The following is a 25,003-nucleotide window of genomic DNA, read 5'->3' on the forward strand; positions in this document are numbered from 1 at the left end:
GTTGTCTTGTAATAACCATGAGCTTACACTGACCAGTACTTGTTAATGATACATTTGTTGCACAATCATTGAGGGTTTACTCAAAATTACAAAATGTTTATTGTGCAGAGAAAATAATCACATGGTTCCAAAATACTTCAAAGCAAAAACATTAAAACAAATGTAGACTATCTGCAAATAAAATTCACATCTGGAATGGGGGAGGAGAATCGATTCCGCTACGTTACTGCTGCAAAGAAACGTGTCAATTAGTTACAATAACTGCAACAGATAATGTACTTTGACTGATATTGCTCATTCTTTGAGATGCATACGAGACAGTGTTTGCATTCCAACTGGCACCCTATATACAGTGCCTTGCGAAAGTATTCGGCCCCCTTGAACTTTGCGACCTTTTGCCATATTTCAGGCTTCAAACATGAAGATATAAAACTATTTTTTTGTGAAGAATCAACAAGTGGGACACAATCATGAAGTGGAATGACATTTATTGGATATTTCAAACTTTTTCAACAAATCAAAAACTGAAAAATTGGGCGTGCAAAATTATTCAGCCCCTTTACTTTCAGTGCAGCAAACTCTCTCCAGAAGTTCAGTGAGGATCTCTGAATGATCCAATGTTGACCTAAATGGCTAATGATAAATACAATCCACCTGTGTGTAATCAAGTCTCCGTATAAATGCACCGGCACTGTGATAGTCTCAGAGGTCCGTTAAAAGCTCAGAGAGCATCATGAAGAACAAGGAACACGCCAGGCAGGTCCGAGATACTGTTGTGAAGTTTAAAGCCGGATTTGGATACAAAAAGATTTCCCAAGCTTTAAACATCCCAAGGAGCACTGTGCAAGCAATAATATTGAAATGGAAGGAGTATCAGACCACTGCAAATCTACCAAGACCTGGCCGTCCCTCTAAACTTTCAGCTCATACAAGGAGAAGACTGATCAGAGATGCAGCCAAGAGGCCCATGATCACTGGATGAACTGTAGAGATCTACAGCTGAGGTGGGAGACTCTGTCCATAGGACAACAATCAGTCGTATATTGCACAAATCTGGCCTTTATGGAAGAGTGGCAAGAAGAAAGCCATTTCTTAAAGATATCCATAAAAAGTGTTGTTTAAAGTTTGCCACAAGCCACCTGGGAGACACACCAAACATGTGGAAGAAGGTGCTCTGGTCAGATGAAACCAAAATTGAACTTTTTGGCAACAATGCAAAACGTTATGTTTGGCGTAAAAGCAACACAGCCCATAACCCTGAACACACCATCCCCACTGTCAAACATGGTGGTGGCAGCATCATGGTTTGGGCCTGCTTTTCTTCAGCAGGGACAGGGAAGATGGTTAAAATTGATGGGAAGATGGATGGAGCCAAATACAGGACCATTCTGGAAGAAAATCTGATGGAGTCTGCAAAAGACCTGAGACTGGGACGGAGATTTGTCTTCCAACAAGACAATGATCCAAAACATAAAGCAAAATCTACAATGGAATGGTTCAAAAATAAACATATCCAGGTGTTAGAATGGCCAAGTCAAAGTCCAGACCTGAATCCAATCGAATCTGTGGAAAGAACTGAAAACTGCTGTTCACAAATGCTTTCCATCCAACCTCACTGAGCTCGAGCTGTTTTGCAAGGAGGAATGGGAAAAAAATTCAGGCTCTCGATGTGCAAAACTGATAGAGACATACCCCAAGCGACTTACAGCTGAAATCGCAGCAAAAGGTGGCGCTACAAAGTATTAACTTAAAGGGGCTGAATAATTTTGCACGCCCAATTTTTCAGTTTTTGATTTGTTACATTTTTTTGAAATATCCAATAAATGTCGTTCCACTTCATGATTGTGTCCCACTTGTTGATTCTTCACAAAAAAATACAGTTGTATATCTTTATGTTTGAAGCCTGAAATGTGGCAAAAGGTCGCAAAGTTCAAGGGGGCCGAATACTTTCGCAAGGCACTGTAAGTGCACTACTTTTGCTCTATGGGCCTTGGTCAAAAGTAGTGCACTATAAAAGGAATAGGGTGCCATTAGGGAGAAACCCAGTCTGAGCTGTAGTAGTCCTACATGACAACTGGCATGGACATTATTTGTACTCACCTTTGCTTTGTTCTGTACGGGTAGATAAAGTTTGAACTCTGCAGGGAGCTCATCTTCCGAGTACAGTCTGTCAGAGAAGTACACTCTCCGTATGCGGCAGTTTGCATGGATCTGGAACAAAAACACAGGCAAGGTATTGCAATATCTAATCTGGTCCAGAACATACCCTTACTAATATTTTAAAGCATGGGGGAGAGAACTCAAAATACATTAAAATGACTAACACCAAATAGAAACATTGTAGAAATGATAATGGAACTACATTTCTACCATTTGACTATCAAGCTCATTAACAATCACCAAAATCAGTTTGACACCCCATTTTTAAAGTGTGTATTACAGTAACAATGAGTTCAGTATCTTATTATTCCTCCACACACATTTGATGTAAGAGCTAGCCTGGTCCCAGATCTGTGTGTGCTGTCTCGCCAACTCCTATGGTCACCAAACTTGCCATGGCAATGACCATAAGAGTCGGCAAGGCAGCACGAAGATCAGGGACCAGACTCGGTAAAAGATCCGTATATTGCATCTTGGACCATGACCCTACCCTGGTCCGTGAGCCTTTCTGACTGACCTGTACGCGGAGTGTCTCAATGTAGTTGGTGCCGTAGGCCCGCCGTGTGAAGTCAGACAGGTTAAACTGGATCTGGTTCCAGCCGTCGTCCAGCCTCATAGGCATGGTACAGATGAAGGGCTTCACCCGAGTGGTGCTCTGGTAGTTACTGGCCCGGAACCGCCGCCTCACATTCTTGTCATCCAGCACCTGGGATTGTATTAAAACTTTCAGGTTTCAAACAATTAAGTATATGTTTTCAAAATGCATACTGCCTCCAGCTCCATTGCCATTTGATGCTGCATTCAAAACAACTGGGAACTCTGAAATATCCAACCTCCGGGGGGGGAGCTCAGAATGGGAAAAATAGTTTTAAACGGTCATCTAACTCGGAATTCCAACTCAGGAACTTGGGCCTAGAGCACTGAATTTCCGACCTGAAGATCACTGACATCATTATTTGAACTCGTATTTTCCAGAGTTCCCAGTTGTCTTGAAAGCACCACAAGATGCTTCAGCAGTAGCTCTTGCAATATCTGGCACATTTTCCACTCAAAGGCGCTATACCTGTATGCTGTAAGCGTGTGATAAATAAGATACATACAAATATACTGTCCACACCCGCCAATTTAATTCCACAAAATTATGCAAATTAATCTATAGACTGATAAGCATGACCAGTCAAATGTATTTATATCGACTGATATTTACATCAATGAATAAGATTTTTTAAAGTTATTTTGCAATGGGATTTTTTTCTTATTCTCCTGGACAATTGACCAGCAGCAAATTTTATTTATCGCTTTTCAACAAAAAATAGCATCGGACAAAAGCAGTCTATTACCGGCTAACGGAAACCTACGAGGACTTGATTAAAATAATTATAATACAGTAAAGCACAGCTTTCATGATTGTACAGATAGATGCAATGGCTCTGATTGTTGACTTGGATGATAACCTACCTGGACTTCAAAAGTGAAATACTTCTTCAAATTCTTAATGATCATAACTAAGAACGGGAGTTTGATGCCAAGTGTCTTCTTTGGGTCTGCCGGACAAGTGATGTAGGTTGTGCTGTTGAATTTAAGGACACGTGGTTGGATGTAGTTGACTGAAGAAGAGATGCACAAACAGCAGACCTGCCAAAACGGGCTATGAAGATGGAACAAGCTTACCTGACATTTGTTCCCTCCACTTCAAGCACCAGCGACTGAATGTCATTGTCTGTAATCCGCTTTATGTGGCCGTTCCTGACCTGTAACAGCACACGCAACCGTTTGTAATGGGTTAGCTAGCTTGTACTAGCTAATGTTACTACTTTTAAGAAATGCGTGTGAGTATTAAATGTGAACCCAGGAAGATAAGGGAAGCTGGAGAACTAATGGATATCTAACCAAGCTAATAAACAAACGTTAGTTAGCTTGCTAGCTAAGCCTTGATTAAGACAGTACAATGACAATACTGTAACATCGCTGACAAATTTGAGCTAACACAATATGCCCTAGTGCTAGCTAAACACAGGGCAGTTTGAGGAACACAAAACCAGCTAACGTTAGCAAACTAGCTTCGAGGTTTCTATTGCCATTGTCATGAGTAAGCTGGTTAGTTAGATGGCTAACGTTAGTTGCTTGCTCCCTGGAGCTTAGCACCATACCAAGCCCTGCTCTTTAGCTAGCAAGCCGATGTCAAACTTGCTAGTTAGCAAGCTAATTTATGCGTAGGCTTGTGTAAGTCGCTGCTTACCTTTTTATCCCATATCTGAAGAGGTTTGCTCCCAATGCTATACAAGATAGATAGGAATCCACTTTGAAAGGTGTTTTTAAACATTTGCGCGTTTATAACACCGTCTCATCCACATCTGTTGTTACTTGTAACGTTACTTTAGTTTACTTGATTTGATCTTTTGTCTCAACTTCAAGTTCCGTGTGGCACAAAATAATGGTCATTAGTTCCTCCTAGCCAAACGACAAAAAATAAAAGCGTCTTATATGAAAAGAAACGTCAGAAACCCCTAAATGTTACTGGGAATAAAGTATGCCGTCCAGCCCCACTGTCTATCTCCAGCAATATGAACAATGCCCTTAATCGCTGTCTCCCGTTCTGCTATTTTTGAGTTGCTATGAAACGCAACGCGTTTTACGTAGGACTTAATTGTTGACGCATATCAGTTACCATGGTAACACAAAGCTTTGGCTTGGATAGCTGATGATGATCTGCAACATTGTAACATTATAATATAGCTCAATGACTGTAAGTAACATCATGCAAATTTCTACAAAGATTATTGCAACATTGTAACACCGTGTCACCCCCCCCCCAAAAAAAATCTTGCTAACCTCTGAATAAACAATGCTTATTGTGTTTTTTATTAGCCATGAAATAAAACAAATTATGTATTCTTCTAATCACAGATGAAGGCTAAGTATGTGTTCTACAAACACAAACACACACAGACAGACACAGGATGATGAGATGGAGGAGGAACAGTAAATTACCAAAATGAGTTTACTAAAGCGCGTAGACCTATCAGAGCTCTATGGTCATTATCATCATGTTTAGCCTACAAAATAGAGGGAAAAGTGGGGGTCTTGGCTAGTCTACAGACGAATCCAAGGTAACAAGAGCACAAAGGCGGAGTTATAAAAGTTTAACTAGTGGTGGATAGGGGCGGTGGATTTTCCCATGTTGGAGTTAACGGAATGCTGGTTATTCTACCTCATACAAAGACGGGGAAACTTGAAGCACCAATTCTACAATCAGAATGCTACTTTCGAATTACACCTGCCACGAGGACATAGCTTTTAGCCACGCGCAATAAGAAACAACTATATTCTCATTAGATGTACTAGTGTAAATTGTGCATTTACAAAACGAATGGTAGCCTATGCAAAATATGTCTGAGACATCTTCAGTCAACTCTGGGACCAGCCAGCGACTCTTGCAGCTGTCTCTGAAGGGTGAATGGATTGCGCTCGAGCAGACAATCAAAGGGTTGGACAAGGGAGACCCAGAACTAACCGTGATCGATGAGGTAAAATGGTTGTGGTTGTTTTTTAATCTAAACTGTTTTTTTACCGGTTTATTATCATGATGTGCATTAGTATGATATGTAATGCAGGGTGGGACTTCAGTAAAGTCAATGAATACATAAAATTAGCTTAATGTTAATCAAATATATTTGGGCTATATATATGTATATATACATTTATAGCCTACACATATTTGTGGGCTATAAAGAAAGATATGATTATTCGTATCTTAAAACCAGCATCCTTTGCCAACATATTTTTTTGCGGGAAAGAATATATGCAACATTTTTATTTCAAGCATATCAAATCATTTATTTCAATTATGAAATGTTGGTGGATAGCTATTTGATACTATTGAGTCAGCTAATAAGATAGATATGGTTGATTCTTCTCTCCCTCCAGGAGTCTGGCTTGAGTCTCCTGATGATTGCAGTGAGGGAGAACCGCCTGTCTGCAGTAGACAGACTACTGGAGTTAGGAGGCAGCCCTAGTGAAAGGACAAAGGTAAGAAAGTGTTAATGAGGATGAGGATGATGATGGACTGATCCAAGAGCAGCAGTCGGATTGTTTCCGACGATGATGCACTGATCCAAGGGCAGCAATCCGACTGCTGTACGCATATACCGTAACACCTTGATAAACTCATTGTAAAATTACATTGCAGGATGACTACAAAGTCTATTTTCAGGCTACATATTAAGAAACAACTATGTAAGTATGCACCACTATTCTCATTCTAACTGGACCCGAGAGTAGTGCAGAGGACTTGTGGGTAATAGGGGTAGATCATAGGAATAGAATTGGTGGTATTGCTATTAGAACTCTGTCTGTGGGGTAGATCAGGGTTGCTTCTGAGGTAAAGGTTGTTGGCAGAGGAGTGGGCGTACTGGCGGCACTGACCTTTACAGTAGAGACACTCACTAGGCATCTCTTCTGGGTCCTATTCTATTGCGAGTCACAATCAAAACAACACAATGATGAGAATGACAAAACAATAATTCGGTGTGCTGTATCTCCTCATGAATAGCCAAACTTTTAGAAAATTACATTTTTCACACATTTTATTTTTGTGGTGGAACAGGGATAGTAGGAACCTCCAGAATGTGTGATATAATATCTGAAGCCTCCCTTATTAAATGGATAACGCACACTGCCATAAAGTGGTGACATAACTAGACAGACTAATCATTTCAGTAGGTGTTTTTCTCCCCATGTTCACTATAAAAAAAATGATGTCACATGTGTACAGCAGCTGTGATAGGCAGTAAAAATCTATGAAATCTTGAACATTGAAGCAGATTGAGCACAAAAGCAGTTGAATATCTAAAAATACTGTAGGCCTGCTGACAGTGGGAATTGTTCCTTTATTGAGTGAAATATTTTAAAGCTTGTTTAGGAAAGTAGACTGCCCTTCCCACCGCGTCCACATACAATACTGCTTTATATGGCAATATTAACTCTTTGAAATTGGGATGATGTGGGCTACACCCTTTTGTTGTTTATCTAAAGCTTTTATTTTAAGCATCATGTTGACTTTTTCCCATAGATAGAATTGTTTTTTCTGCTGATTACTTAGCCTGATTACAGATTTGTCTGCTGTCTTGTCCACTCCTATGGTAAACAACATAGACAGATTTGGGATCAGGCTGAGTAATCAGCAGAAAAACACTTTTTTTCTTGTGGGTTAAAGTATACATGATGTTTTTATCAGGTTGTTGTTGTTTTTTTAAGAGCATTTTGTTCATCCTTTCTTGCCAACTCCTATGGTAAACAGCATAGACAGATCTGGGATCAGGCTGAGTAATCAGCATAAAAACACATTCTTTCTTGTGGGAAAAAGTAAACAAACATGATGCTTTTATTAGGTTATTTGTTTTTTTTTCAAATAGCATTTTGTTTATCCTCTTGCCGACTCCTGTGGTAAATAGCACAGACAGATCTGGGATCAGGCTAAGACTGACGAGGTCTAACATATTCACCCCTCAATAAACTTAGTCAATCAGGATCTGCAAGTGTTTCATTGTTGGCCATTCATTGTGTTTAGCCTGATTGCAGACTTCAGGGTTACTCATTTGCTATGCCAGGCTGCCAGAGGCAGTAGCCATGACTTTAACCAGCCATAAGAGATAATCAAAGGCTCTTTTATAGACCTATGCTGCCCAGATGGCTACCAGAGCAAAAAATAATTAGCTGTAGCTTACCATAGGGAAAAATCGGAAATTATGAATCATTATAAAGGTTTACTTCATGCATCATAGTCTCCATTGTAAAATCCCGGGCATGTTTCTATTTAGTATGAGCTCAAGTGTTGTATTTTCCGATAAATTTGCTCCCGGGTTTAGTTCAGTTCATTTCATATTTTCATTTGATGTGTTATAGTTTATGATTGTAGTCTATTGTTGCTGTTCTGCCCTAATGTTTCCACTTCAGCTCAAACCTACAATCTATGGAAACCCTTACTGACTTATGAGTTATGGGGGAATTTAATGGTGTGCAAATGCAATCTCTCCACTCCATGCACAAAACCCCCAGAAGTATGGATTTAAGCCTGTAGCAATTTATTTTCATTGTATCTAGTGAAGCCACTTAAAACATTTATCATTGGTAGATATATTGGTAGACATATTGGTAGATATAGTGATGTATATATTGGTAGATATATTGGTAGACATATTGGTAGATATATTGGTAGATATAGTGATAGATATAGTGATAGACATATTGGTAGATATAGTGATAGATATATTGGTAGATATATTGGTAGACATATTCTGCAATTGGAATGCAATACATTACTTATCACTTACCCATCTTGACATCTTGACCAGAGCACCATGCTATCTTAATTTGAACAGTTTCACACAGCAGGAAAATAATCCTGCAGCAACAGGAAATGTGAATTATTCATTATAATTCATTGACATTTTTGTAGGGGTTGATACATTTTTAGATATGATAAATCAATTCTGATTTTTTAAACTGGAAATTACAAACTTTAGAAACATTTTTTAAGCCTTGAATACACTACAATTTGCATTACCTGCTGCTCTCTGTGACAACAGAGTGATCAAATTAAGATAGTACATCTGTAAGCAGAGACTTAATAAATGGTTTGTCCTAGTCGGTCCAGTAAAAACTGTGTGTGCTGAGACATTAATCCCTTGTCCCTTGCAGTAGTGTGTGCAGATGTGCACAGCCCACAGCCCTGTCTGGAACGATTTAGAGCCGTTTGTCTGAGGCCAGAGAGCCAGAGAGCCAGAGCCGAGAACGTCTGATCTGAGAGGGTTTCTCTCTGGGTTTGGCAGTCTCATCCCATTGGGGTGGCAGAATGTAACGTCTGACCATGCCAACGTGTGTGTGTGTGTGTGTGTGTGTGTGTGTGTGTGTGTCTGAACATGCCAGCGTGTTCCCGCGCTGCGGTGCTTCTGGAATACTGTGTAGCCAATGGATGAGTAGGAAGCCAGAGCAGTTATTAGCAGAGAGAGAGAGAGAGAGAGAGAGAGAGAGAGAGAGAGAGAGAGAGAGAGAGAGAGAGAGAGAGAGAGAGAGAGAGAGAGAGAGAGAGAGACTACTTGTGTCAGTCAGAATACGTAGACTCAGGAGAGCAGGAATGTGAGGTTACAGACTCTTTAATGAGAGAAGGGCTGTCCCACAGTTAACTTTTTACAGTCTCTGTGTCACTTCCTAAAATCTTAGTTTTTATCCTGTCATTTTCTGGCCATTATTTTTGTCAGTTCAAAGATAGTTCTCTATTAATTATTGGGTCTTTCTGTCCTTTATATAGAACATTTAGCTTCTCACCATTGCACTGGTGTGTAACAAAACATTTACTCTATATGAATTATGGCACTGGTAGAAAATCAGTCATGCTGTCCATTTACTCCACACTGTTTGACAAGTTGTGTGTTTCCAAACATACTTTAATACTTTACTAAGCTTGCTACAATATTTCTTTTTTATGTGGAGCTAAGCAGTATTTTTACTGGGTCTCTTCAGTTAGAGAAAGGATGTATTTTGTAGATCATCATACATACACTCTTAGAAGAAAAGGGGCCATCTAGAACCGAAAAGGGTTCTTTGATTGTCCCCATTGGAGAACCCTTTGAATAACCCCTTTTGGTTCCGGGTAAAACCCTTTTGGGTTCCATGTAGAACCCTTTGCACAGAGGGTTTACATGGAACCAAAAATAGTTCTACCTAGAACCAAAAAGGGTTCTACCTGGAACCAAAAAGGGTTATCCTATGGGGACAGCTGCAGGACCCCTTTGGAACTTTTTTTTTGTAAGAGTGTACACATAGCTAGCTTTCACACTGCTTCTCCTCTCCTTATTTTTGTTGGCATTGCCTCATTGGAGTCCTTTCCAACTCTGTAATTGTTTCACCCCAACAGAGCACTTCCATTTCAGATTTGGACAGAAGTAAAAAATGCGATAAGAAAAAAAAATGATGGGTGGCTTGTGAAATATCTCATGGCCGGGTTGCAGACTGTCCTAAGGATTTTCTCTGTGGTGTGCCTCAATGTGAGGTTACAGACGTTATACATTACTCCACAAAGCAGCATGGGTAAAAAATGCTTCCCTCGTAGAAAAACTGTAATCCCAGACTGATGGATTGGTGGCTGCAACCACATCTGCACTCGTTTGAGCAACTCTGAATCACATTATAGACTGATCATCATACTTCAATCATACATTAAGTCAGACTCTGCACAATGGAAGGATAATATTTACTGAGACCTGGCAGGATCTTAAATGCAGTGCAATTTGTAAATTAGGGTGGTGTGTGTGTGCACAGTCTGAGCTAATCATCAATCTGCAATAATCATATTATGTTCGGCCAGAATTGACTATGTAGTCTCTCTGTTTGTGTCCTATAGGATGGCAGGACTGCATTGCATGTAGCTGCAGCATATTCCAAGGAAGACATTGTGAAGCTCCTGGCCAGAAAGGCAGATCCTGACTCACTAGGAGGGGTAGGTTGTCTCTAGCCCCAGTGTAAGCCTCTTTGTATTCTTTATTCTATATTCTATATTGAATACATTTTATTTTATTCTGTTCTATTCCTTTCTCCATCTGACCCTTCTACCTTTACCTCCAAACCTATTCCCCAGACATTGTGCTGAGGACAGCCCAGGGAGGATAGCATTCCTAAACAGGCCCGTGGTTTGGCTTATTTGGCCCTTTTCTCTCCTCAGTGGTAACTGAAAACTGCTATTATTTGTGTGAGTTTTGGCCGAGCTGACCTGTTATGACATCCAGAGTCTGTGTGACGGACAGGAACCACTATGGGCTTAGAGGACACAAATGACAGTCTGGTACCTTCAATAGGATCAAACTGTCTAGTGGGGGTTTGATGACTAATCTATCAGGTGGTTTCTTATAGCAATGTCTGCCCATGCAAACATCTGCAGGCATTCATATTTTCTGTTAAGCAGAGGCCCAACTCAGCCAACACTATAGAGCATGAAAAGATGATTTTACATAAAGTGATCTACTTGTGAATTATTTGGCTAAGTGAGAGTAAGAGAGACAGAGAGGGAGAGAGAAAGTGAGTGTGAGAGAGTGAGAGGGAGCGATAGAGAGAGAGAGAGAGAGAGAGAGAGAGAGAGAGAGAGGGGGGGGGGAGAGAGGGGGAGTGAGAGAGAGAGAGAAAGAGAGAAATGTGCTTGTGGTAATCTCCAGAGGAAGAAAATAGCCATGGTTGTTATTGGCTCATCGTGCAGACCCATGTTCCCAAGGGTGCTGACAATCCTGGACTCTCTAAGGAAACTAGTGGCGGGAAAAGTGCCGTCAAAATAATCAGCTGTTTCCCATACAGACAAGAATACAGAAACTGTGAACCGAACTGAATGATCCCCCAGTGTGATCAAAAATAATGCCAAGATGATGATGTTTAGATAAATAATTAATCAAGTGGACAAAATGTGTTGGACTCAGATGCATCTTTGACATGGATTTTGGCTACATCACCAAAACATATTCCTAACCATATCGCAGGTTGACGTTTATCGTCATGCGTCTTGCCTTGGAGTCAGACCTGAGTAAATTCCACTAGATGGGGTAGCTGCAAAGTCAAACTTGGCTATATTGTAAAAAGTCATGAAAACAAAAATGGGCTTTTTGGTCTTAATTTAAGGTTAGGGTTAGGCATTATGGTTAGCAGTGTGGTTAAGGTTAGGGTTAAGGTTAGGGTTAGGTTTAAAATCTGATTTTATGACTTTGTGGCTGTGCCAGCTCGTGACCACTCTGTAGTGCTCCCTCCAGAACAAGATCCTTGACAAAAAAAACTCTAACCTGCAACCATATCCCTCATTCTGTCCTCTTTTCTTCCTTATACCAGCCCAAGGACCAGCTGCCTCTCCACTTTGCTGCCTCCCGAGCCACCCCATCCCTCGGTACCATCCAGACACTGCTCAAATTCTCCAGCAAAGAGGCCCGGCTCGTACCAGACAAGGTAGGGTATCTGCCACATGATACCGCAGCGGGACACACTCTTCTTCTCCCTCTCATCCATCACTTCTCACCTCATCCGCCAATCAAATGTATTACTGTGTGGTCTCGAATGACTGGAATAACCGACTGTGCTGTATATATAAGCTAAGCACAGGCTGTGTGTCCCAAGTGGCACTCTATTCCCTATATAGGGCACTACTTTTGACCAGAGCCCTATGGGCCCTGCCTATGGACCATGGTCAAAAGCAGTGTGCTATATAGGGAATAGGGTGCCATTTCAGATGCACCCACTGACTTTCACAGTATATTATCTTTACCCTGAGGAGATTTTCTGGCTCTTGACTGCGCTGGGTTGCAGCTCACAGACAGTCATTGTTTCCATCTCTTTGTGTCTGTGTCCAGGATGGCTGCATTCCACTGCTCTTAGCCGTCGAAGCCGGGAATGTTGGAATCGTTAGGGAGCTCCTTGGAACTCTATCTGAGCCTCAGCTTAGGGCTCAGAAAACAGTAAGAGCCAACTAAGGTGTCTGGGGTTACATGGTTTCATTTAGGAATAAGAACTATACTGTATATATAGCATTCATAATAATAGCTACCTAATGTTTATTGACACATTATTGACACATGTTTATTGACACATTACGTTAAAGGGTAAGGTTTTAAAATGGATAGGATATCTGTGTAGGTAAAATGAATGGACAGTTACATAATCAACATTAATTTGATATTAGGTTAAGCATTGGCCCAATATAAGCATTGGCCCAAAATGTACAACTTATTGTGTAATTTACAACCAATCAAAGTACAGAAGTGCGTTGGGTACACCCAAGCAACTATAGCCCTATGTCACCTAACACCAGTCTAGCATGTATAGCCCTATGTCACATAACACCAGTCTAGCATGTATAGCCCTATGTCACATAACACCAGTCTAGCATGTATAGCCCTATGTCACATAACACCAGTCTAGCATGTATAGCCCTATGTCACATAACACCAGTCTAGCATGTATAGCCCTATGTCACATAACACCAGTCTAGCATGTATAGCCCTATGTCACATAACACCAGTCTAGCATGTATAGCCCTATGTCACATAACACCAGTCTAGCATGTATAGCCCTATGTCACATAACACCAGTCTAGCATGTATAGCCCTATGTCACATAACACCAGTCTAGCATGTATAGCCCTATGTCACATAACACCAGTCTAGCATGTATAGCCCTATGTCACATAACACCAGTCTAGCATGTATAGCCCTATGTCACATAACACCAGTCTAGCATGTATAGCCCTATGTCACATAACACCAGTCTAGCATGTATAGCCCTATGTCACATAACACCAGTCTAGCATGTATAGCCCTATGTCACATAACACCAGTCTAGCATGTATAGCCCTATGTCACATAACACCAGTCTAGCATGTATAGCCCTATGTCACATAACACCAGTCTAGCATGTATAGTCCTATGTCACATAACACCAGTCTAGCATGTATAACACTATGTCACATAACACCAGTCTAGCATGTGTAACACTATGTCACATAACACCAGTCTAGCATGTATAACACTATGTCACATAACACCAGTCTAGCATGTATAACACTATGTCACATAACACCAGTCTAGTATGTATAGCCCTATGTCACATAACACCAGTCTAGTATGGATAACACCAGTCTAGTATGTATAACACTATGTCACATAACACCAGTCTAGTATGTATAACACTATGTCACATAACAGCAGTCTAGTATGTATAACATTATGTCACATAACACCAGTCTAGCATGTATAACACTATGTCACATAACACCAGTCTAGTATGTATAACACTATGTCACATAACAGCAGTCTAGTATGTATAACATTATGTCACATAACACCAGTCTAGCATGTATAACACTGTCACATAACACCAGTCTAGTATGTATAACATTATGTCACATAACAGCAGTCTAGCATGTATAACATTATGTCAAATGACACCAGTCTTTTGATTCCCTCCCTCCCTTCATGCTCTAATGGCACTATTAAAGTACTCTCTGTGACATATTAAACCATGACTTAGTAATACAGCCCAAAGTAGAAACATGTTTCCAATTGTGGCCAGCCCTGTAAGTCATGGTGAAAATGGGATAATAGGTTAACCGAGCACTTACAGAAAAAGAGCCCAGTTTTAAAGGAAAATCTGTGCAAATCTCCCAAACCACTTTATCAGGGTGTTTAATATGTTTTTAGTGTTTTTCAGTTTTTTATCATTTCTTGTTTGGTTGATTTACTGACCTCTGTGTCTTCTGAGGATTGTGTTCTGGGCTCCACCTCCAGGGGTTTAGAGGCTTGGTCTGGCCTTTCTATTTACATGTGGTGTTTATGACACAACTCACAATGATTGTAATGTAATTATAGTCACTATTAAAATCATTTTTTTTTTACACGTTACATATGGCAGCAACCTGATGGCCTGGGAGAGAGGGAACATTGTGAAAGAGTAGATCTGGCTGACAATTTCTCTTCGAAACTGAGGAAATAATGGCCATTGTGTCCACATCGATAGGTAGCTTGGTCCCAGAACTCTTTGTGCTGTATTGCCAACTCCTATATTCTTTGCCATAACAACAACTGTAGGAGTTGGCAATACAGCACAAAGAGATCTGGGACCAGGCTACTGTGTAGAAACATAGCAACAAAGTGAGTCTGTGCAACATGATGTGTTTGATACTGTACTTCAGGTTAGTGGAGATGCAGCTCTCCATGTCTGCTGCCGAAAGACGGACCTGGAGATGGCCAAAGTCCTCATTGAGAATGGGGCCAATGTAGACATCCAAAATGTGAGTAGGCAGTGTATTAGTTTCCCCTTGCAAACAGGGAGACAAGACTGTCACAGGCATGAGTAATCAAACTTAATATACTGTTCTCTGCACTGCATTCTGTTCTGGTAAACCTTCATAGACAAGACATTGTTATGGAGACAGTAAAAACAACAGTTGTACATCTGTTGTTTCCTGTCTGACAGGAGGAAGGACAGACTCCTCTCCACATAGCTGCCTGGGAGGGAGATGTGCTGCTGCTGAAACTGTTCTACCAGAGCAAGGCCAACCCTAATGTCACTGACAAGGTGGGTTGGAAGGACGGAAGCCCAACTGTATTATACAAAAAAAACCTTCTAAATCCCATTGTTTCAGCCATGTTTTAGGCCAAGTTTTTTCAGGACAATGTTTAGGCCTAGTCCTAATCAAAAGCATGCTCAATGGAGATTTTCCATTGAAAGTGCCTCTTAATCCAAGACCAGGGTTCAATTGTTTTTGGGAAACTGGCCCAATTATGTATTGTATTGTAGTCCACCAGTGAGTTTCAATAGTTTTTTGTCATGTGCCCCTTACCACATTATCTGACCTCTAACCTCCAGATGGACAGGTCGCCTCTGCACATCGCTGCAGAGCGTGGCCACACCAACGTGGTGGAGGTCCTCACAGAGAAGTTCAAGTCCAACGTGTTGGCCAGAACTAAGGTAGGTTACCACCACTACATCTTAACAAGCCATATGTGCAGTTACAGTATAGGACTATGATCTCATATGGAACCATGATTAAGATAATAAAGTATATGAGTCCTGTGGCGGTTGTTAGATATACATTACATCTGTGTTTGGTTGGTACTATAGTTACTGTGATGGTGTCTGGCTATAGAAGCTGTAGTAGTCATTACTTACTGTGATGGTGTCTGGCTATAGAAGCTGTAGTAGTCATTACTTACTGTGATGGTGTCTGGCTATAGAAGCTGTAGTAGTCATTACTTACTGTGATGGTGTCTGGCTATAGAAGCTGTAGTAGTCATTACTTACTGTGATGGTGTCTGGCTATAGAAGCTGTAGTAGTCATTACTTACTGTGATGGTGTCTGGCTATAGAAGCTGTAGTAGTCATTACTTACTGTGATGGTGTCTGGCTATAGAAGCTGTAGTAGTCATTACTTACTGTGATGGTGTCTGGCTATAGAAGCTGTAGTAGTCATTACTTACTGTGATGGTGTCTGGCTATAGAAGCTGTAGTAGTCATTAGTTACTGTGATGGTGTCTGGCTATAGAAGCTGTAGTAGTCATTAGTTACTGTGATGGTGTCTGGCTATAGAAGCTGTAGTAGTCATTACTTACTGTGATGGTGTCTGGCTATAGAAGCTGTAGTAGTCATTAGTTACTGTGACGGTGTCTGGCTATAGAAGCTGTAGTAGTCATTAGTTACTGTGATGGTGTCTGGCTATAGAAGCTGTAGTAGTCATTACTTACTGTGAAGGTGTCTGGCTATAGAAGCTGTAGTAGTCATTAGTTACTGTGATGGTGTCTGGCTATAGAAGCTGTAGTAATCCTTAGTTACTGTGATGGTGTCTGGCTATAGAAGCTGTAGTAGTCATTACTTACTGTGATGGTGTCTGGCTATAGAAGCTGTAGTAATCCTTAGTTACTGTGATGGTGTCTGGCTATAGAAGCTGTAGTAGTCATTAGTTACTGTGATGGTGTCTGGCTATAGAAGCTGTAGTAGTCATTACTTACTGTGATGGTGTCTGGCTATAGAAGCTGTAGTAGTCATTACTTACTGTGATGGTGTCTGGCTATAGAAGCTGTAGTAATCCTTAGTTACTGTGATGGTGTCTGGCTATAGAAGCTGTAGTAGTCATTACTTACTGTGATGGTGTCTGGCTATAGAAGCTGTAGTAATCCTTAGTTACTGTGATGGTGTCTGGCTATAGAAGCTGTAGTAGTCATTAGTTACTGTGATGGTGTCTGGCTATAGAAGCTGTAGTAGTCATTAGCATGAATAATGTAAAAGTCAGAGTTAGAAATCCCGACCAGTTGATCCTCAAATTATAAAAATAGCACATTTGTTTCCGTCTCTTTGTATGACCTTCTAAAACCAGTCTGCAGTCTTCCAGAGACTTTATATACATTACAGTGTCTTCTCTTAGGATGGCAGCACCCTGATGCATGTAGCCTCCCAGTGTGGACACCCAGAGACCGCCCTCACCTTCCTGAAGAAAGGGGTCCCACTGCACATGCCCAATAAGGTACAGGAAGTCCAGGTGTCCAATGGGCACTTTTTTAAAAAGTAGCATAAATCACTGGCCTAAAATTGTATTTGAATATCACATCTTCAAATGCACTGCATTGTACAGATACTGAATGAGAATAGCCAAATATTTAGAATACATCATTATGTATATGTGATCCATTCTTACTATGTTATTTAATGTATCCTATAAAATTAACCCTACCTATAATTGATGTATCATACTCTGGCCTCACACCTCCACAGTCAGGTGCAATGTGTCTCCATGCTGCAGCCAAGCAAGGTCACACGGCTGTAGTGAAGTCTCTTCTCCTGAAGGGGGCACACGTGGACACCACCACTAAAGACGGCCTGACGGGCCTACACATCGCTGTGCAGAACTGCAAGCCCCTCGTGGTGCAGATGCTACTGGGCTTTGGGGCTCAGGTCCAACTCAATGGAGGCAAGGTGAGACATACACTTATGTCCTAGAAACATACAAAATTCAACATTTGTTCATTTGTGCTGTATATCTGACAATGGTGTGGAAAGTAATATGGTTTTCGTACCATAGTAACTGCTATTGTTGGCATGTGCTGCTAACCTCTACCGTCCATTTGTCCTCCGTCTGCCCCTGCATGAAGGCCCAGGAGACCCCGCTGCACATCGCTGCCAGAGTGAAGGAGGGGGAAAAGGTGGCTGAGATGCTGCTGAAGAGCGGGGCTGATGTCAACGCAGAGCAGGAGGTTAGAGCTCCCCTTCACTGTGGCCAGAGATGAGTGGGTTTATCAGATCAGAGGGCTCATCTGAGTCTGAAAGCAAGGCTATTCGATTGTGTTCCACATAAACTTCCAACTTCTCTGTCTGTTCTCTCTCTCTCTCTCTCTCTCTCTCTCTCTCTCTCTCTCTCTCTCTCTCTCTCTCTCTCTCTCTCTCTCTCTGTCAGAATGGGGAGACAGCAATGCATGTTGCTGCTCGCCACGGTGGACTGCGGATGATGAGAGCCCTGAAAGAGGAAGGAGGAGACCTCACCTGGAGATCTAAGGTCAAGTAGAAACACTTTTCTGTGTCTAACCAGTGTAACAATGGCACATTGAGTCTATTTCCCACTTTCAGTAGTCTAAAACACTTCCTTTTTGTGGTCATGTATGTGTTTTTTCATGTGGTTGTACTGTATGTACAGTGGCTTCGGAAAGTATTCAGACCCCTTCATCTTTTCCACATATTGTTATGTTACAGCCTTATTCTTAAATTCAATCCCCAAAAAATCCTCATCAACCTACACACAATACCCCATAATGACAAAGAGAAAACATTTTTTTTTTGCAAATATAAAACAGAAATACCTTATTTACATAAGTATACAGACCCTGCTATGAGACTCGAAATTGAGCTCAGGTGGATCCTGTTTCCATTGATCATCCTTAAGATGTTTCCACAACGATTGGTGTCCACTTGTGGTAAATTAAATTGATTGGACAGGGTTTGGAAAGGCACACACATGTCTATATAAGGTCCCACAGTTGACAGTGCATGTCAGAGCAAATACCAAGCCATGAGGTCAAAGGAATTGTCCGTAGAGCTCCGAGACAGGATTGTGTTGAGGCAGAGGTCTGGAGAAGGGTACCAAAAAATGTATTCAGTATTGAATGTCCCCAAGAGCACAGTGGCCTCCATTATTCTTAAATGTAAGAAATGTGGAACCACCAAGACTCTTCCTAGAGCTGACCACCCCACTAAACTGAGCAATCGGGGGAGAAGGGCCTTGGTCAGAGAGGTGACCAAGAACCCGATGGTTACTCTGACAGAGCTCCAGAGTTCCTCTGTGGAGATGGGAGAAACTTCCAGAAGAACAACCATCTCTGCAGCACTCCACCAATCAGGCCTTTATGGTAGAGTGACCAGACGGAAGCCACTCCTCAGTGAAATGCACATGACAGCCCACTTGGAGTTTTCCAAAAGTCACCTAAAGACTCTCAGACCATGAGAAACAAGATTCTCTGGTCTGATGAAACCAAGATTGAACTCTTTGGCCATGTTTGCCAAGCACCACGTCTGGAAGAAACCTGGCACCATCCCTACAGTGAAGCATGTTGGGGGCAGCATCATGCTGTGGGGATGTTTTTCAGCGGCAAGGACGAGTCAGAATCGAGGCAAAGATGAACGGAGCAAAGTACAACGCAGGAGTGGCTTCAGGCCAAGTCTCTGAATGTCCTTGAGTGGCTCAGCCAGAGCCGCGGACTTCAACCCGATCGAACATCTCTGGAGAGACCTGAAAATAGCTGTGCAGCAATGCTGCCCATCCAACCTGACAGAGTTTGAGAGAATCTACAGAGAAGAATAGGAGAAACTCCCCAAATACAGGTGTGCCAAGCTTGTAGCGTCATACCCAAGAAGACTCAATGCTGTAATTGCTGCCAAAGATGCTTCAACAAAGTACTGAGTAAAGGGTCTGAATAATTATGTAAATGTGATATTTCAGTTTTTTTATGGAGTATTGTATGTAGATTGGATGAGGGGGAAAAAACTATTTAATCCATTTTAGAATAAGGCTGTAACGTAACAAAATGTAGAAAGTCAAGGGGTCTGAATACTTTCCGAAGGCACCTTATGTGCATGCATGCATGTGTGTGTATGTTGAAATATGTGTATGTTTCTGTATTCATAGGCTGGAGAGAACCCTCTCCATGTCGCTGTGCGCCACTGTCATGCCCATGTGGTGGAGGATATTCTCACCTATCTGACCAGTGAGAGAAGCCGTGAGGAAGCCCAGTGCTGTGTGAGCCAGGGGAACAGGGTGAGAATAAGACTCATGATAATAATCAACATTTATGCCATTTCACAGACAAGAGACTTATAGTCATGCGTGCATAAATGTTCATATGGGTGGTTCCAGTGGGATTTTTTAAAAGCGCCGTGCTCTACCGACTGAGCCACACAGGACCAGATGATGGGATAGAGGTTCTATTATAGAAATATTACTGTGATCATTGTTCTATTATAGAAATGTTTTTCCATTTTGCATTTTCCATTTCCCATGCAATTTGGCCAACTCCTCTTTGTATGTCACTTTATTTCTTGATTTTGATGTACCAGTTTTCTATTGTTGTGTGACTGCAGAAAGGGGAGACATCGTTGCACTTGGCTGCTGAACTGCAGAAGGAGAGCGTCCACAGAGAAGGAGAAGACGTACACATTATCAAGATTCTGATGGAATATGACGCAGACATCACTGCCGCAACCAGAGAGGTATGGCACAAGGAACAGTCTGATATCATGATTTGTATCTTTGTATTTGTCTGTCAACAATAGCTATAGCATTTTATTAATTTGTCTACAAACACCCTATGCATTGTGCCGATAGTGTTAAACAACTTGGTGGGAATTGTAACATGGATCATGTTGTGGAGGATCGCTACAATACAATCCCCAAAAATGTCAAGTTTTCAAGATTATAGTTGATGTGTTTTGAGTGAATGATCCCTTTAAGCAATGCTGTACATTACAGCAGATGGGGGTACAGTACAACACGTTCTGTTTGGTAGCTGAATAGTAGTTAGATGTTCTGGTGTTATGTTATTGAGGTGTACAGGTACATCTGTGTCTCATTCTGTTTCTCCCTGCTCTCGGCTGGTCCTGTAGTCCTGTGAGACTCCCTTTCACTACTGTGCCAGAGTGGGAAACACTGACGTCCTACAGGAGATGCTCAACAGTGTTCCCTCCAGTCGCCTGCAGATGGCAGTCAACAAGCACTCCAAGGTACTGATAGAATTATGTTACTTGGGTGTTACTGGAGAGTTTCTCATTATATTTAAATATGGATTTACTGCTGTAAAATAACTGGTACTGCTGTTAAATGGTTATTTTGTGGGTGAGTATAAATCCCGAAGTGGCATGAACTGCCTTTTGGTCATGTGTTATTGTTTACTGAGAGGGCACTCTCTGTGGGCCCATACAGAACGGCTGGTCCCCGTTGTTATTGGCTTCTGAGAGAGGTCACACAGAGGTTGTTAGAATCCTGCTTCAGAACCACGCCAGGGTGGACGTCTTTGATGAGGTGAGGGCCCTGGAATGTTTCAGACTTTTCCATTGGCTAATTCAGTATACTGTACCACATCATAACTCTGTCTCTTCAACTCTGCCACTGCCTGCTGAGCTGTAAAACCTTCATTTTGCTGAGTCACTGCAATGTGGTCATCATGACTCAAGCAGGATAAAAGCCAAAGAATATATGACATTGTCATGTCTGTGCTGCGTGCCCTAATGAGCAAAACCCTGATGTATCCTACAGGACGCCGGCCCAAATCTCCACTTACAAAACCAAAACTAGCGTTTGTTATGGGACAAGTTTACATAGTGCCTCCCTGTTTCGGTTTCTTCCGTTTGGAGCCTAATGAACACAACTCTGATGTATCTGACAGGACGGCAAGGCAGCTCTCCACTTGGCAGCACAGCGGGGCCACGAGGACATTTCTGACATTCTGCTGTCCCATAAGGCCTTTGTGAACGCCAAGACCAAGCTGGGCCTCACTCCACTACACCTGGGGGCCCAGAACGGCTCTGCCAGCCTGGTCAGACAACTGGTGGAGACACACCTGGCCAGCATCGACGCTCTCTCCCTGGTCAGTGAGCTGAGCAATGACCCCTCAACTATGGAGGTCTTGAGAACATGTCCCTAGTCATAGGAAGAGTTTCACAAGGCTAATCTGTGTGCTCAGAGGAAGTAAAGTTATTATCGAACACCTAGCAAAGTCTCTTGCCATATCTTTCTCTTTCTTAAGAAACACTTTTATTTGTCGACTCCTGATCCATAAAGAGAAATAAGGTGTTCTGAACATCTGTATGTTTGACACCCCAGACGAAGCAGACTCCTCTCCACCTCGCTGCCATCAGTGGACAGCTGGATGTGTGCAGCAGCCTGCTGCATCTCAGAGCAGACATCACTGCCACAGACATAGTGAGTCTGTTTCTCTGTCTGACACTGCCTTTGTCTGTGTGTGGCTGTCTGTGTCTATTTAAATCTTGTCTGCGCTAAATAGACAAATTAAAATGTAAATATTGCCTGAAGGAAATGTCTCTGTAGTCGTAACTTCGACAATCTCATTTTACATACAAAGTCCTGGTCTAATTTCTTTGTTATTTTACCTGTGCCTTTCCTATCAGCATGGCCAGATTCCCCCCTGGTTGCATTTAACTATCATTCATTAATCTATCCTAGCAGACGCACTTATCCAGAGCAATTAGGGTGCCTTATTCAAGGGCACATTGACAGATTTGCCACATAGTCAGCTCTGGGATTTGAACCAGCAACTTTTCAGTTATTGGCCCAACACGCTTAACCACTAGGCTACCGGCCACCTATCCCCCCATCCAAAACACTCATTCATTGGTTAATTCAGTTAGTCATCCATCCATCCTTCCATTCATTTATGTCTCTCTTGTCCCCAGCACGGCCAGACGCCCCTCCACCTGGCTGCAGAGAACGACCATTCTGAGGTGGTCAAGCTGTTCCTGAAGCACCGTCCAGAGCTGGCCACCCTGGCCAATGTGGAGGGGGCCACCTGCACCCATATCGCTGCGGCCAAGGGCAGCCTGGCCGTAATCAGGGAGCTGCTCAAGTTCAAACAGGGGGGAGTGACCACGCTGAGTAACAAGGTCAGAGGTCAGGGTTTAGGAGTCACAAGGAGTCAGGAAGTAGTGTTTCTCTGTGCTTGGCTGAAAATGTATCATGGAAACAGAACAATAGAGAATTACAATGTTATAGAATAACACAATAATTCCACAACAATGTCAGAGGGCAGGAGGCTTTTGCTAGTAGTGCTGCTCTGTTTTAATTTATTTTGAATTTTACCTTTATTTATACAGGTTTTTCTCCTTTTTCTCATTGAGATAACATCTCTTTTCCAAGAGAGACCTGGTCCAATAGTAGGAGGGGGAACAACGTTTCAGACAAAACAACCTACATACACTAACACAACATTAAACAAAACTATAAACATACAGTACAACAAAAACATTTTATGTAAAAACCACGAAAGTCTTGACTAAAAACAGCTCCCCCTAAAACAATATCACTCTTCTATGATATATACATCGATCAAGTATTTAAACTCCACCAACGAAACTAGATAATCAAATTCTAAAATGTTCAGGAGAGAATTCCAGGACCACAGAGCTAAGTAACTAAAACTATTTCTACCATGACCTGTTCTATTTTTAGGTACTGTTAGAAGCAAATGAGAATGGGACCGTAATTGATATTTATTTACCGACCTGACTGAAAAAGAATAGAGATAAAATGGCATTTTACCCAATATGGCCTTATAAATCAGTGTCTACCAGTGTTTAAGCCTACGCAAGGTCCATGACGACCAGCCAACAGAGCTGTAGAGATCACAATGATGTGTTAGATGTTTTTGATTTGTAATGAACCTGAGGGCTGCATGATACACTGAATCAAGTGTTCTCAGGGTAGTGGCTGAGGCCTGCATGTATATAACATCACTAAAATCTAAAACTGCCCGTAATGTACAGTGCCTTGCGAAAGTATTCGGCCCCCTTGAACTTTGAGACCTTTTGCCACATTTCAGGCTTCAAACATAAAGATATAAAACTGTATTTTTTTTTGAAGATTCAACAACAAGTGGGACACAATCATGAAGTGGAACGACATTTATTGGATATTTCAAACTTTTTTAACAAATCAAAAACTGAAAAATTGGGCGTGCAAAATTATTCTGCCCCTTTACTTTCAGTGCAGCAAAACTCTCTCCAGAAGTTCAGTGAGGATCTCTGAATGATCCAATGTTGACCTAAATGACTAATGATGATAAATACAATCCACCTGTGTGTAATCAAGTCTCCGTATAAATGCACCTGCACTGTGATTGTCTCAGGGGTCCGGTAAAAGCGCAGAGAGCATCATGAAGAACAAGGAACACACCAGGCAGGTCCGAGATACTGTTGTGAAGAAGTTTAAAGCCGGATTTGGATACAAAAAGATTTCCCAAGCTTTAAACATCCCAAGGAGCACTGTGCAAGCGATAATATTGAAATGGAAGGAGTATCAGACCACTGCAAATCCACCAAGACCTGGCCGTCCCTCTAAACTTTCAGCTCATACAAGGAGAAGACTGATCAGAGATGCAGCCAAGAGGCCCATGATCACTCTGGATGAACTGCAGAGATCTACAGCTGAGGTGGGAGACTCTGTCCATAGGACAACAATCAGTCGTATATTGCACAAATCTGGCCTTTATGGAAGAGTGGCAAGAAGAAAGCCATTTCTTAAAGATATCCATAAAAAGTGTTGTTTAAAGTTTGCCACAAGCCACCTGGGAGACACACCAAACATGTGGAAGAAGGTGCTCTGGTCAGATGAAACCAAAATTGAACATTTTGACAACAATGCAAAACGTTATGTTTGGCGTAAAAGCAACACAGCTCATCAACCTGAACACACCATCCCCGCTGTCAAACATGGTGGTGGCAGCATCATGGTTTGGGCCTGCTTTTCTTCAGCAGGGACAGGGAAGATGGTTAAAATTGAGGGGAAGATGGATGGAGCCAAATACAGGACCATTCTGGAAGAAAATCTGATGGAGTCTGCAAAAGACCTGAGACTGGGACGGAGATTTGTCTTCCAACAAGACAATGATCCAAAACATAAAGCAAAATCTACAATGGAATGGTTCAAAAATAAACATATCCAGGTGTTAGAATGGCCAAGTCAAAGTCCAGACCTGAATTCAATCGAGAATCTGTGGAAAGAACTGAAAACTGCTGTTCACAAATGCTCTCCATCCAACCTCACTGAGCT

The 25,003-nt window shown here is 41.8% G+C and overlaps 2 protein-coding genes across 3 annotated transcripts in view; one reads left to right on the plus strand and one right to left on the minus strand.

The window, feature by feature from the left end:
* Nucleotides 1-68: 68 nt before the first annotated feature.
* On the minus strand, nucleotides 69-4,751 carry LOC135549690 (cilia- and flagella-associated protein 20). Of its 2 annotated transcripts, none has more exons than XM_064979896.1 (6): nucleotides 4,400-4,751; nucleotides 3,832-3,911; nucleotides 3,619-3,730; nucleotides 2,678-2,866; nucleotides 2,101-2,211; nucleotides 69-226 (listed from the first exon to the last, which is right to left on the minus strand). In XM_064979896.1, the coding sequence occupies exons 1-6, from the start codon at nucleotides 4,481-4,483 to the stop codon at nucleotides 224-226; spliced, it is 579 nt and encodes a 192-aa protein (XP_064835968.1). In that variant the 5' UTR covers nucleotides 4,484-4,751; the 3' UTR covers nucleotides 69-223. The 2 variants fall into 2 exon arrangements, with proteins under 2 accessions (XP_064835968.1, XP_064835967.1); XM_064979895.1 differs by having other exon boundaries at nucleotides 69-229; nucleotides 4,400-4,749.
* A 601-nt stretch (nucleotides 4,752-5,352) lies between these two features.
* Nucleotides 5,353-25,003, plus strand: part of trpn1 (transient receptor potential cation channel, subfamily N, member 1) — a 49,444-nt gene continuing 29,793 nt past the window's right edge. The window contains exons 1-19 of the mRNA XM_064979897.1: nucleotides 5,353-5,687; nucleotides 6,088-6,189; nucleotides 10,562-10,657; nucleotides 12,025-12,138; nucleotides 12,540-12,644; nucleotides 14,876-14,974; nucleotides 15,160-15,261; nucleotides 15,553-15,654; nucleotides 17,105-17,203; nucleotides 17,452-17,652; nucleotides 17,829-17,930; nucleotides 18,131-18,229; nucleotides 19,853-19,981; nucleotides 20,305-20,433; nucleotides 20,827-20,943; nucleotides 21,143-21,241; nucleotides 21,606-21,806; nucleotides 22,043-22,141; nucleotides 22,633-22,839. Coding sequence (XP_064835969.1) covers nucleotides 5,541-5,687; nucleotides 6,088-6,189; nucleotides 10,562-10,657; nucleotides 12,025-12,138; nucleotides 12,540-12,644; nucleotides 14,876-14,974; nucleotides 15,160-15,261; nucleotides 15,553-15,654; nucleotides 17,105-17,203; nucleotides 17,452-17,652; nucleotides 17,829-17,930; nucleotides 18,131-18,229; nucleotides 19,853-19,981; nucleotides 20,305-20,433; nucleotides 20,827-20,943; nucleotides 21,143-21,241; nucleotides 21,606-21,806; nucleotides 22,043-22,141; nucleotides 22,633-22,839 — 2,349 coding nt within the window. The 5' untranslated portion in view covers nucleotides 5,353-5,540. The remainder of the gene's footprint in view (nucleotides 5,688-6,087; nucleotides 6,190-10,561; nucleotides 10,658-12,024; nucleotides 12,139-12,539; nucleotides 12,645-14,875; nucleotides 14,975-15,159; nucleotides 15,262-15,552; nucleotides 15,655-17,104; nucleotides 17,204-17,451; nucleotides 17,653-17,828; nucleotides 17,931-18,130; nucleotides 18,230-19,852; nucleotides 19,982-20,304; nucleotides 20,434-20,826; nucleotides 20,944-21,142; nucleotides 21,242-21,605; nucleotides 21,807-22,042; nucleotides 22,142-22,632; nucleotides 22,840-25,003) is intronic.

This window comes from Oncorhynchus masou, chromosome 12 (assembly GCF_036934945.1).
Source record: "Oncorhynchus masou masou isolate Uvic2021 chromosome 12, UVic_Omas_1.1, whole genome shotgun sequence".
Classification (NCBI taxonomy): Eukaryota; Metazoa; Chordata; class Actinopteri; order Salmoniformes; family Salmonidae; genus Oncorhynchus; species Oncorhynchus masou.